General features: G+C 34.7%; 1 protein-coding gene across 6 annotated transcripts in view; it reads left to right on the forward strand.

The window, feature by feature from the left end:
* LOC136031270 (protein draper-like) overlaps positions 1–15,235 on the forward strand; it is a 237,994-nt gene that overhangs the window by 125,779 nt on the left and 96,980 nt on the right. For all 6 annotated transcript variants that reach the window (XM_065710702.1, XM_065710704.1, XM_065710706.1 and 3 more), the window contains exon 8: positions 2,610–2,821. In XM_065710702.1, coding sequence (XP_065566774.1) covers positions 2,610–2,821 — 212 coding nt within the window. The remainder of the gene's footprint in view (positions 1–2,609; positions 2,822–15,235) is intronic.

Below are 15,235 nucleotides of genomic sequence, written 5' to 3' on the forward strand. Positions count from 1 at the left end.
ATCTGTAATCTGTTAGTGTTAAATTTTAATGCTGCTCCTTACTTTCAGTTGAAAAAACTGTTTCATATTTATTTTTGTATTGTTCTATTTTGAAATAAGGCTAGAAAATCCTGCGCTCCCTTCATGGAAATTTTCATCCCCCATGACAAATTCATCCATGAAAAGTTCCCCCAACATAACCCCCTGTTCTCACCCCCCCCCCCCCAACCAAAAATCCTCCTGAAAACGTCTGTACATTTCCCAATAACCATTACTATATAAACACTGATCAAAGTTTGTAACTTGTAGCCCCTTCCACGGGGATTCTGGTGGAATAAGTCGTCCCCAAAGACACAGTTATAAGGTTTTTCGACTATGCTGAATAAAATGGCTATCTCAGAATTTTAATCGGGCGACTGTGGAAAAAATAATTAGCGTGGGAAGAGGCCTAGGTGCCCTCCAATTTTTTAGATCACTTAAAAAGGGTACTATATACTTCATTTTTTTATATATAATTAACTTGTATATAACTTCATTTCCGTTGGAATGAGCCCGCTCGCAACATTCTATGACAACTGGTTCGATATAATCACCCCTGAAAAAAAATCCATATTTTTGCTGATAGAAGCTTAACACTTCCACGGTAGGGTTCCCTGATAGGCTGATTCGGATGGGTGTAATTTTGGTTTTATTACTTTTATTGGGTGTTTCCTTCTATTTTCTAAAATAAGGCAATTTTTCTTACTCGTAATTTTAGATAGGTATCTCATATATTTAAAGTCAGCATTAAAATGCGATTTTGTTCATGTAGCTATTGGTATCAAAAATCCGTTTTTTAGAGTTTTGGTTACTATTGAGCCGGGTCGCTCCTTAGTACAGTTCGTTACCACGAACTTTTTGATAAAATGAAATAAATTTGTCACTTCGCTGCGAGCAATTATTTAAATTATATTTTTCTAAATAGGTCTGCATGAAGTAAAACCCGAAAATATGTACTTTTTATTTGTAATTTCCACAATTTTATACCGCGTCTCCTGGCAAATAATGATGACCAGACCACAGGCACACACGCAGGCGAGGGATTCACCCACCTTAAATTTGTATAATGCTTAATTTTCTCAGCGAAATGTTTAATTTTCCTGTGTTTTCCTGGTTTTTCTTTCGTAAGAGTTGAACCCCCCTCCTCCAAAAAAAAATCTGGAATAATAATTTCTCTAATTTTCTCCTCGAATAATAGTTCTTTTCCGAATAAATATTCCTATTTATTTGTCGAATTACGAAGAATGAATATACATTAATCATAATTTTCAGTGAGAAACCCCTTGAGTTTAATGACGGCAGTGAAATCTGATAACCTTGAGTGTTTGTCGATTTGCCGCAATTGAAAAAGAACTGAACAGAGAGTATAATTTCTGGACGTCGGCGCGGCCTTAAGCCTTATTTTGTAAGATTACCTGCACCTTTTAAAAACGAATGCGCTACCCTACGGCATTACTGTCTCTGAAACTCGAGGCTCGATATGCGTATAGTTTTTTGATAATTCTAAGTCAATTGACTATCTCAGAATTTTCACGCAATAGCTTTTTTGGACTTCTTTTGTGGTACGAAATAATTCAACAAAATATTATTTTTCATTAAAGTAAATATCATTATATAGACTCAAAAGGAACAGAAATGATTCTTTACTTGAGGAAGCTCCCTGTCTCCTCCTTCTCAACATTTTGGATGTTCATGCTTAAGTTCCATTTATTTCCACGGTACTCCATGAACGAAAGCTTACAAGGACAATGATTAGAAAGTATTCTTCTCAATTCCTCAAGAATTGAGGGCCTTGTCAATGGGCATTTAATTGTAGTGTTGAAACTTATAGTTCATATATTATTTAAGTCAATGTTATGAGAGTAAATGTTATGAAGAGTCAATGTTATGAGAGTGAATCATGTGAAAAATGTCAGATATTATGAAAAGGTAAAGTAAAATACCTGCAAATAGCAACTGGCAACAATTCTTGCATCGAGAAATATTTTCTAGAAAGCACTAGTAAAATTTTAGTATGTATATTTTTTTATTTGGGAAGTGGTGAGCAAAAAGGAGATATCCTCTTAAAATCCAGAATAATATTTGTTGATTTTAAGCTTCATTGTCGCTCTTTACTTTCATTTGGAAGTCTAGTCTTTCATTTAATTAGATATAAGGGTAAAGAGAATTACATCGAGTTTAATTTGGTCCGAATTAATCCTATAAGCTGTTGGCTATTATTTTTATTATTTTCTCCCATTGAATGTTCTTCAATTATTTTGCTATTTGTTGCTTCGTTTTCTTCTGTTCTTATCATTCATTTTCTTTTCCCCCTGCACTTTGCTTTTTCTTTCTTTCCTTGCTTTTCATTATTTTGTTGATTATGTATTTGATCTTCGAGGATTCTCTATGTTCGGTGTTGGTATTCTCCCAGCCTTCGGGCTCTGCTCTCTGGTGAAAGAAAAAACATGATTTTCTGGGTATTTGATTAGTTGTGTGTTTTCTTTTGTTTATTATTCAATCTCGTTTTCTGACAATAAATGTTAATAAATGTAAGAGAGCCTGAGGGAGTTATTTCTTGAGCTCTGTATTTGTTAATTTTAATTTTCTAGTGCCAAGAGCAATGTCCGATTGGTCGGTACGGAAAGAATTGTGAAGGTGTCTGTCAGTGTCGAAATGGAGGAAAATGTTCATTAACTGATGGAAGCTGTCGTTGTTCTGACGGATGGCATGGAGTCCACTGTGAAGAAAGAGCTTGTGCTGAACACCTTTATGGCCCTGGATGCACTGGAATATGCACCTGTGAACCATCAAATACAGCAATGTAAGTTGAAGAACGGACCTCAGCTCATCGTCCTATCTTCCCAATGTGGAATTTAAGAATCAATTCATCTAGCTCCCCCTCCTACACCCGTTTGTTCCCCAAAGACATCTGATAGAAATTTTGAGATAGTTCAGCATAGTTTAAAGGTCCAATAAGTGTGTCTCTGGGGAAGATATGACCCCCACAGCTCCTTGGGTAAGGGCTGTAAACTATGCAATTTCCCCGTTGTTCAAACATAAATTAAAAAAGACAGATTTTTTTTTCAACTGAGAGTTTAAAGCAACGTTAAAAATGAATATTTTCCGCTAGAAGAACTTTTCGGATGAAATTTCTCACGGAGGGGTGAGATGGATTTCCCAGCATGATTTAGAAAACACTCAGAAATCAAATAAAAAAGTTTTTTTCAACTGAAGTCTAGAAGCAACATTAAGACTTAAAATGAACAGAAACTGTTCCATGTATGAATGGCCTACCAACTCCTCAATCCCTCGCTCTTTACGCTTAAGTTTGATTTTTTATTCCAACTCTTTAAGAACGACTCCTGAAACACAAGGGTCGTTTGATTGGAATAAGAAGCTTTTTTAAAAATCTAAAAAAGGTTTTGCGTAAAGAGCAAGGTATTGAGGAGGGAACACACCCTTCATAAACGGAATGATTCATTCCGTATTAAGCTTTAACGTTACTCCTTACTTTCAGTTGGAAAACTTGTTTCGTTTTAATTTAGTAAAATCTAAAATTAGAGAAAAAGAACTTCGCCTCATCTTATAAGTAGAAATCTTGTACTGATAATATCAGATTAACATCGGTGACAATTTTCCTTAAGTGAGGAAATAGCCTAGATAATTCCTTAGCGAAAGAAGTTTTTGGGCTATTCTCCTAAAATAGGCGAATTGGAGAGATGCCATGGATTTACTGTTGTACTTTATTTACTGTTACTGATTTACTTTACTATATTTATTATTTACCATCAGATGAAAATCTAATACAAGAACATTATATTTTTGTAGTAAATGAAATATAGTATATAGTTAGGAAGCTAAACATTCTTATCATGAACATCATTCTTGTGGTTTTGGAATGAGACGGTATAGCTTTTGCTGATGTTTTGCAGTTTTTTGTTTTGCTGATTCTATTCACAATCACATCCGCCAAAGAATGTGAAATAGCTTTTTACAGTCAGCTTGTTCTCGAAACAAAATTTCTTGTAAAATCATGTGTGGAGGATGAGACGAGACTTGCACTGACTACTTATAAACCACATAAAAAGAAAGAAAAAAAAATCGATGTAAGCCCCAGCAGATGCGTAAATTTACTTAAAAATAGTATTAAAAAATACATGTAGGCATTATACCCGAAGATAAAATTGTTTGTAAAATGCATTTTAATCGCAGCAGTATGTATGTATGCAACACTTTGCCAGGGATGTTTTTGGTGTCACTCATATCTCTGAAGTATTGCTGATTTTTAATTCTAGTTAAAGGATCTGTGATCCATCGAACAGTTTTTAAAGGAACGGCTGTTGTCAATTTTCTAAAACTGTGAAAACATTGGTCTGAAAGGATTTGTTTTGGCTAATTTTGAGTTGGCTGGTTTAGCCTTGTAGGCTAGAAACTAAAATTATCATTAAAAGCGTGTCTAGCTAATTAAAAACCTCCAGATGACTCTTAATTGCTCTTAATATTTGGTATTGTTTAATTTGCATCAAACTCAATTACTTATTTTTCTCTGATGAAATGTTTTCTTCTTTAATTCCTTCGCAAACTGCATAAATCCCTGTCTGTTATTCTATCTAAGGAATTTTGATTTTTTGTTGAGGTGGGATTTGAAGATGGGTGACTTCAATTTTCTCTCTGCTACATGTTTATCTTTCAAATTTAATTTGATTTATGGCTGTAATATAGAATTTGCCCCTCTGATTCCAATTTCTCGTATGGAAACATTTTATCCCCTTAAATACTTTGTCAAATCCAGGAAGATAAACGAAGAATGAGTTTGATGAATTATCTATAGATTGTTAGGCATTTAATTAAAGACCTTTAGTCATAGACTTTTCGAATTGATTCATGTGGTCTACTTATTAATTGCATGTCGTCTCATGATACTAATTAAACTACTGGAAACCTACATGTGCTAAAATGTTATTAGCGTAAAATTCAGGATGACTTGTGGATATTTTAACAGCAACATTTAAATGATTTTGGCGTGGATATGGCGGAGAAAATATTAGCGTACCTTTTCCAAAATGATTAATTAACGATTGACAGGCTTAGCATCTCCTCTCTGAAGACGGTCCTCGAAAACCAAATGTATTCCACGCAAATTTTTGTAGAGTAGACTGATTGTGTTTTGAAGTTGCAAGGTTACATGGAAGATGGAAACAAGGTTACATGGAAGAAGAAAGCTGGACTAATAGGGCTTGTAGCACATGTAGCGGGTTTTCTGATTCTCCGCCTGATTCTCAGCCGACGTGTTGTGCGTGATTGGGGGCAAATTATCTGACGTTTTCCGTGTTTTTCCCATAAATTTCAACAGGCACCCATTTGGAGATGCAGCGATTCTGGCTGACCTTACTTTTTGAGTCATAACGTTAGCTGTGATAAAAGCTTTGAGCTTTGACGTTATAGGTCGAAAGGGTATAGTTTACAGGATAAGTATTGTTGGTGGGGCTGAAATGATAAGAGTAAATGAAATGAATATTTGTTTTTTAGTGTTATTTTTTTTACCTTTTTTAGCATTGTTTTTATATGCGTTTAAGAAATGCCTAAAAATCATTTTTGTTATTAATAGAAGAAGACAACACAAGTTCAAGCATCACGAGGACAAAATTAGATACTAAGAACAGATTTACATTGTTATTTGAACTGGACTAATGCAGGAAGAATGAGATATAAATCTGAATTCAAAAATTATGCAACACCATTGAAATCACAGCAGCTGTTTTGTAACAGCCTTTTTAAAGTTTTATTTGTTTAGTTCCGACATTTATGCTATTGCTCGACCTGTCACTTAAACAAAGGTTTAAAAAAAAATACTCCTATACACTACAAAACACTTAGTTTTTTTAAAATTTAATATTTTTGCTAAATAATCTGCCTTAAGGAGTTAATTAAGAGAGGAGTTAATTTTTTTTTATGCCTTATGTTCAGACCCGTGGAAATGCAATTTTTCTAAGACTTCCCTCTTGTATTATTCCCAACTATTTTTCAGTTGAAACTCCTGTAAGTGTGAAATTTGTGTTTGACTGGCTTTTAGAAAATGATTGGTTTAAAATCCAATGTGAAATTCAGTGTTTTTTTTATAAGATTAAAGGTGGCAGAAGACGGCAAAACAGATTTGGGAACAAGCTTCGCTAGTGACTGTATTACAGTATAATAGATTGTAGGATTCAAATCTTATGTCTTTGTATAGCTTCTACCCTTTCTGATAATGCACTAGAAAAAGCAATTGAGGCTATGGGGGTAGGGATCTCTATTCCCATGATTATTTAAATACACATTTGTCCCGGGAGTATTATAAGCTGATAAGAAAATAAGCTACGGTACTTTAGAATGGGTTTAATTGAAATAAATTTTTTTTTAGTTTAACTGATAGTGCAGCGTTACACTGCAGTATAAATAATAATAATAATGATCAAAACAAGCCTCATTTATCAAAATTGAATAATAAGTACCGGTCAAGGTTTGCTTAGGTAAGATCTAAATATTTTTGAAATTAGACAGATTTTTTGTTTTTAAGAATGCTTTTTTTTTTACTGTAAAATGGTTAGGGCTAGGTGAGTCATACTGACTTAATAGATAACACAAATTTGTTCAGAATATATACCGAACTTGTCCTTTTGGTGAAAGTGGCTTTTGTTCTTGCTTTTTTATGGCACTTGGTATTAACCAAGTGACATATAGCAATCGCAAATTCTGTCGGTCTGTCTCTCTGTTGGTCCCGGTTTTGCTACTTTAGGCACTTCCAGGTAAGCTAGGACGATGAAATCTGGCAGGCGTATCAGGGACCGGACCATATTAAATTAGAAATAGTAATTTTCTCGACTTAACCATCTAGGGGGGGGGGGGGAGTGGGGGGCCGGTTAATTTGGAAAAAATAGAAAAAATGAAGTATTTTTAACTTACGAACGGTTGATCAGATCTTAATGAAATTTGATGTTTGGAAGGATATCGTGTCTCAGAGGATCTGGTCACCGGATCTGGTGACATTGGGGGTGATTTGGGAGGGGGAAACCTAAAATCTTGGAAAACACTTTCCAAGTGTTTTCCAAGGGATCGGGATAAAACTCAGTAAAAAAATAAGCACAAGTCCTAGATACATGATTGACATAACCGGAACAGATCCACTGTCTTTGGGGTAGTTGGGGGGGGGGGGGTTAATTCTGAAAAATAAAAAATTAGGTATTTTTAACTTACGAACGGGTGATCGGATCTCAATGAAATTTGATATTTAGAAGGATACCGTGTCTCAAAGCTCTTATTTTAAATTCCGACCGGATCTGGTGACATTGGGGGGAGTTGGGGGGCCTAAAATCGTGGAAAATGCTTAGAGTGGAGGGATCGGGATGAAACTTGGTGGGAAAAATAAGCAGAAGTCTTAGATACTTGATTGACATAATTGGAACGTAGCTGATCTATTTTTTGGGGGTGGGGGTTAATTCTGAAAAATTAGAAAAAATGATGTATTTTTAACTTACGAAGGAGTCATCGGATTTTCATGAAACATCATATTTAGAAGGACCTTGTAACTCAAATCTCTTATTTTAAGTCTCAACCGGATCCAGCATCATTAGGGGGGGTGGGGGGCGCGACCAGAAATCTTAGAAAATACTTAAAGCGGAGAGATCAGGATGAAACTGGATGAGAAGAATACAAACAAATCTTAAATACGTGACTGACATAACCAGACCGGATCCGCTCGCTTTGGTGGAGTTGGGGGGGGGGGGTTATTCGGATAAATGAGGTATTTGTAGCTTACGAACGGGTGACCAGATCTTAATGAAATTTGATATTTAGAAGGATCTTGTGCTTTAAAGCTCTTATTTTAAATTCCGACTAGATCCTGTGACATTGGGGAGAGTTGGAGGGGGAAACCGGAATTCTTAGAAAACGTGATAGTTGGGGTATTTTTATCTTACGAATAGGTGATCGGATCTTAATGAAACTTGATATATAGAAGGATCTTATGTCTCAGATGCTCCATTTTTGACTCAAATTGGATCCTGGGACATAGGGGGCTGGAGGAGGGAAACAGAAATCTTGGAAAACGCTTATACTGGAGAGATTGGGATGAAACTTGATGGGAAGAATAAGCACAAATTCTAGATACGTGATTGACATGATTGGAATGGATCCGTACTCTTTGGAGGAGCTGGGGGTGTTAATTTGGAAGAATTAGAAAAATTGAGGTATTTTTAACTTAAAAACGGGTGACCGGATCTTAATGAAATTCGATATTTAGAGGGAATCCTAGTCTCAGAGCTCTTATTTCAAATCCCGACCAGATCTGTTGACATTGGGGGGATTTGGAGGGGGAATTCAGAAATCTTGGAAAACGCTTAGAGTGGACGAATCGGGATGAAGCTTGGTGGATATTGGTAGGTGTGTCAGGGAGTTGGACTAATTGACTTGATAAAGTCGTTTTCCCAGATTCGACCATTTGGGGGGCTAAGGGGAGGGGAAAAATTAGAAAAAAATGAGGTATTTATGTGTGGATGAACTTACGAGTGCGTGATCGGATCTTAATGAATTTTGACATTTAGAAGGACATCATGACTCAGAGCTCTTATTTTAAGTCCCGACCGGCATTAAGCCTCTGATTTTCCTTTTAAATCAATCTATTGATTCTTAGAATTTTGTTAGAGCTCATACCATATGAGCTCTTGGCTCTTAGCTCTTCATGCCTCGTCACAAGTGCCATATGAGCTCTTGTTTTCTGTCGGAGATGAACTTGCATTTCCTCTCTCATCAGCTCCCTTGTACTTTTTGGAATAATCAACATCCGACAGCTATTATTTGGGTAAAGCCCTTATTTTTTGACGCCTAAATTTGCGCTAAAAATCCATTTCTTTTAATGCTATCAAGAACTTCTAAAAGAACGCCTTACAGATGACGAACTATTTAATATGTCAAAAATAAGCAGATGAATGTGATCCTACAAAGAAAACATTTTTGCAATAAGAGGGGGAACTATCACCCTGCAGCACCCCTGCAAAAACCCAAGATATGCAGTAGCAACACTCCTGCTTGCTTGTATTACTTTTCGCTTGTTTTCAGTTCCTTTTCTGTAAAGTTTCTTCAATTTCGATCTCTGCACATTTTTCTCTGTTTTTCAATAATAATGCAATTAAAATTACAATTCCTATGGCTGCTCATTACATAGCAAAAGTATTAACAAAAAGAAAACTTAAGCTTTTTTCGTTTGGAGATAGTCTCTTTAAGGTTCTTGCCATAGGGATGTGATAAAAGCGAGTTAAGTTACGATACTTTGTCTTTTTGTTTTTATCTCCGTTATAAGGTATCTTTTTGTAAAGTTGTCACTGTTCAGTTCCTCAATTCGTAATTCGTCAAAAGATTGCAATCTATTCATCATGGCTTATGCTTGACATTTTGTGAAAAGTTCCTTGCCCAAATAGATACCCGCTGTATCGACTGTGCATTCTTGCCTTTTATGCACTGGGCATACCCAATAGAGAATTAGTTGAAGTTGCCTTCTCTCAATGGTTCCATAGGTAAATCAACTCTCTAAAAAAAAGAGTTAACGAGTTTACTGTGTCTAACTCATTTGGATTAGTTACTATGTCTAACTCGTTAATGGGATTTTTTCTTTCTTTTTAGTGTTCTGATTTTACTGGACTTTTTAGCATATCCTTATCCATCATGAATCACACTCTCTGCCTATGCACTTCATCTTTCCTTACAGAATAGATACATTCCATATGACCTAATTTCATGTTTACTACTCCTGGATATGAGTTTCTGAAACTCCTAACAAGTCCAGTTCAAAGCGTCTGAAATCGACAGTCAAATGTCAATATCATAGTTATTTTCTAACATTGTAACATTCCAAGTTACATTTTTCATATTCTTTAAATCATTAGATTATTAGGAAAAATCATTAGGAAAAGCTATGGTCCTAGAACCAGCACAAGACGAGGACGAACACATCCTCTCAAGTCTACACGAAGTTCTTAAGCAGCTTAGAATCGAACTGTAAGAAGTCCCTGGGACTTCCTGTATGAATGAAGGTTTTGTGCAATCCTGGGCCCATTTTGGTCACATCATGGTTTTCAGACTTGGCAGTGCTGTTCCATCAACAATCGTCGAAATCCCGCACAGCCAATCTCAAGTCTATTACCTCTAACTTATTATATATCACACCTACAAATATTATACTACTGTGGATAGGCAACTCATAATGGATAACTTAGCTAGGAATAGGTTTTCCAGCCTGAACAGTCCCACCAAACCCATAAGAATTATCTTTTAGTTATAATCCAGTACATCTACTGTATTATTTACTAGACTATAATTTCTTCGAGGGGAGCCTCTCCTCAAGGTCACCGTGGAACGCTATTTGTAATCTTCGTGGATCTTTCAACTCGCGAATTGAAAGGTCCACCAAGACTAATATTTACATCTTTTTCAATGAAATTGTAAATGTTTAATTTAGATCGAGTTGAAGTCTTTTTTCGCAAGGAAATATTAGAGAAAGCTGCATCTCGTAGATTTGCCCCATAAACAATCAAAACAAATCAATCTCAGTTATATTCGACCCCCCTTCACCTAAACTCCGATTCTGATTGAGTAAATACATCTTTGCTGATCAGTGTACATCGATTAAATCGTCTAAAATGTGCATGTCTTGAGCCCCTTAAAAACGTCCAGTTAACGCATATAATTTTGAAATCAACACAATAAATTTAAGTTCTGTTTTACGAATTTTTTTAAAAGAAAATATAAACCCCATCTATTTATGCCTATTTAGCACTTGGCTACTGGAATTTTTATTTTTGAATTCAATGAACTAACTTTGGAAATGTTTATGATTCCTCCTTCTATGTAAAGTGGTCTGGGGAATAAATAAATAAATGACACATCGGAGCTATATCAGTCTTTGCTTAGACATTGATATTGTGAAACAAGCTATTCCATATAAATATAAATCTAACTGATTATTTAAATTTAGAATGGTTATTTTTTGCATGAAGGCAAAGAATAATTATAAAAACTTAGTAACGTAAAGACTTGAAACATACAGAAATTACTGAGTGTTGAGTGCCGGCTGGCCCCGTCAACTCCCTGTTATATTTTCAATATTATTATTCTTTGAAAAAATTATAATAAACATCAAGTAAAGCATAAGTTAAATCTTAGCCTAAGAATAAGAAATTTCTATTACGAGTCAAAAGTGAAAGAGGGATAGATAGATAGATAGATAGATAGATAGAATAGATAGATAGATAGATAGATAGATAGATAGATAGATAGATAGATAGATAGATAGATAGATAGATAGATAGATAGATAGATAGATAGATAGATAGATAGATAGATAGATAGATAGATAGATAGATAGATAGATAGATAGATAGATAGATGGGTAGATAGATAGATAGATAGATAGATAGATAGATAGATAGATAGATAGATAGATAGATAGATAGATAGATAGATAGATAGATAGATAGATAGATAGATAGATAGATAGATAGATAGATAGATAGATAGATAGATAGATAGATAGATAGATAGATAGATAGATAGATAGATAGATAGATAGATAGATAGATAGATAGATAGATAGATAGATAGATAGATAGATAGATAGATAGATAGATAGATAGATAGATAGATAGATAGATAGATAGATAGATAGATAGATAGATAGATAGATAGATAGATAAATAGATAGATAAATATAGATAGATAGATAGATAGATAGATAGATAGATAGATAGATAGATAGATAGATAGTAGATAGATAGATAGATAGATAGATAGATAGATAGATAGATAGATAGATAGATAGATAGATAGATAGATAGATAGATAGATAGATAGATAGATAGATAGATAGATAGATAGATAGATAGATAGATAGATAGATAGATAGATAGATAGATAGATAGAAAGAGAGAGAGAGAGAGAGAGAGAGAGAGAGAGAGAGAGAGAGAGAGAGAGAGAGAGAGAGAGAGAGAGAGAGAGAGAGAGAGAGAGAGAGAGAGAGAGAGAGAGAGAGAGAGAGAGAGAGAGAGAGAGAGAGAGAGAGAGGGGGGGGGGGTTTATATTAAAAAAAAATCAGTATTTACAGCCAGACACAAGAAGTAAAAAACTTGTCCGAGTGGGTAGTGAAAAAATTCATAAAAAATAATACAGGACTAAATAACAAAGTAAACAACTAATACATCGCACTTCCTAATCGACACCAAAAACCTTACAACAAAACAAATTCAACTTTACTAATAGAATCATACCCCAAGAGGCAATAATAATTTATCAAAATTATTCATTGACGATTATTGTTAAAGATACAATGTTTCAATAACCAACTACCGTTATTCTCGTATTCTACTTAAAAGACAAAGAAAGGTTGTAATAACGGGTAATGATTTTGGTTGTTACCAAAATGGGTAGTAATAATTTATTTGTTCAATTTTGTTCATATTTCTCGACCTCTTGGCTTTTGTAAGAAAATATCATTAATATATCCCGGATACATATTCCATGGTTTCTATATGAAAGCTAATGATCTCTGGAAAATGGAAATTATTCTAGAACCGTGTCTCTTCCCAAGTAACGTCGATAGTCTTTGTCTTTTGGCCCTGAGTGAATATTCCCCTATGAATTCAGTCTGTCAAGGTTGAGTCCCTGCACTTTTTTTATGATGCAATTAGTTGAATTGGTCATGATAAGAAAGTTTTATGTATTACAGCTTCGAAGTAGCAATTGCAATAAATGTCAGAAAGATGAAACTGTAAGCTATTTTTTCATAATTTTGTCAAATTTAAGTCAAGGATGTCAATTGGGGAAATAATTGTCTTGTCTTCCTATCTTTGCTTGACGCAAATGCTGAGTATTCGCTTAATCCATCAGATAATTTTAACAATTTGGAAACGAAAATTTTCAGTTGAAGGTATAACCTTAATCACCGGCTCACCAAAATTTTGAAAATGTTTTAAGTAGCCTTGGCTTTTAGTAATGCAAAAAGAAATAAAAGCATGGGTCCTGTGTTGTAAAATTTCGTTTATTAAGCTGCTGTTTTTACTTTAGGATTGTTGTCGGAATGAAAAGAAAACATCATTTTCCTAGCTGGACAGCTTGTTTTAATAAAGTTTTCCCAAATTTCTTGACTAGAACATGACTGTTGTTTCTATTTGTTTGCTTTTTATTTTTGGTATTTAAGAAACGTAGACTAATACATTGGGCACAATGTGCTTTGGCTTTATACTGATATTCTTCCTTTTTTTGAAGCTCAAGGGTTTTACCGAACTTTAGAAGATTAGCTATTTGTAATTTGTGTATTTTTAATTTTCAATCTAGCAATATTTATGTACAGATAAAGGATGAACTAAAATACTTAACGAGACCCAAATGGTTTCTTAGGCAACTCTCCCATTCCATTTATAATTAAAATGAAATGAAAATATGTAATAGCGGGTGAGATTTTGCTTGATCTTCGTTGAAAATCAAGATCCCCCATTTCTGGCAAGCGGTAATTTGTGCATTGTAAATCAGGCAGAAGTAGAGAAGTGGGAATGATTAAAAGTGAATGATACAAATAATTAGACGCTCATTGAATGTTAGTATTTGATAAAATTTGTGGATCTTTAATGTTCGTAAAGTTCAATAAACTGAAAAATGTGCAGAGTTTGTGTTGTTCAGTAATTTTCATGACGCGGTGCGAAAATAAGCCAAGTCCTGAAAATCTGCCAAGTCCTGATTCAGTAGAAAATGATTTCCAAGTGCAAAAACGAGCCAAGTCTAAGCTGTAGACAGACTCAGTCGCCATCAAAAGGTGGAAATTTTCCGCCTCATTTGAATAGGAATGTAGCAAGGATTCTTATTATGTACGATTTTAGAACCAAAGTGGGACTGTGACCCCTCAGAAATACCCCAATCCTCATACTACTGCCAAGCTTCTTATCAGCAAGCTGGAAATAAAGCGCCTTGGTTGAATCAGAATAACCCTGTGGTTTCTAATCTGTATGATAGAACCAAAGTGGGATGAGGGGTCCTGAAACACTCCGACAATCTCCCACAACCAACTGGAAGATTATGGTTGAAGGGTATGCATTTTGCACTTTATTTGAACTGGAAATTTACAAGGCTTTTCAACCTGTTTTACTGGGGCATGAAGTCGAAATATAGCAGCTCCAACACCGCCAGTTTTTCAGTAGAAAGATAACATGGTTTTTCTCCAACCACCATGAAACTTATGGGACTAGTACCTTGGGCCAATGGAAAATGAAAATGATGATTCAGAGAGTGTTATGTCCCCTTTCCAACCTTTGCCTGAATCTGCTCCAACTCGTTTAAATTTCGTAAAGCACAAACTTTTGAGCAAAGGGACAAAGGATGATGGATTTTGAAACTTGCTGGAATCTGCTCTTTGAAATATGGATTTTGAAATGTGTATATATCTTTCGAGTGTCATTCACATTTTGTATGATAGCACACGGATTCACGTGAAATTTGAGGCACTTTGACGGCATTATAGATACTGTATGTTTGTAGCTGTTGAATATTTTGCATTGCTGTAAAATTTTCTGCTTGACTTTTTATTTTTATTTGACTTATTTTTCTAATTGCTGTGTACATTTTGTGAAAGGTAGGGTCAGTGACATTTTTTATTTTCTGAAATTCATTTTTAAATTGAAAATGTGTCTTTCATTCTCTTATCTCGGAACTTCAGCATGAGTTCGCAAATCATTGAGTGTGTTAAATGTTTCCTTGTCATTTTTAATTGCTCCGTATATTTCTTTGCTACTTATGTAACTTTACACTACGCAATTTAAACAGTTCTTTTGGTAAAAAAAAAGTTATGACCATGGAGAAGAAGAGAAAGTTATTTAAGGATTATAAATCGTTCTCCTTAAAGATCAATGGCATTAATAAGCTGCTGACCCCAAATTGTCTATTGACAAGGAGATGTCTTTTATACTCTTGTTCAGATAGAAAATAAATAAAGCTCAAGTCATACGTAACCATAGCTATTGAGACAGATCACTTGCTTGTAAAAATGAGATGCTATTTATATCAGGCAAAGAATGAAATTCTGTACTTAAGCATAAATTTGTTGTTTGGGAAACTGAAGCATGGAATAGGGACATTTTCTGGTTTTTCTTGTATTTGAGTGTGTGAGGAATGTTATGATTATAAACAAAAGATTGCTCATTTTTTGGCTCACATTATTTGG

Source organism: Artemia franciscana, chromosome 9, assembly GCF_032884065.1.
Source record: "Artemia franciscana chromosome 9, ASM3288406v1, whole genome shotgun sequence".
Lineage (NCBI taxonomy): Eukaryota > Metazoa > Arthropoda > Branchiopoda > Anostraca > Artemiidae > Artemia > Artemia franciscana.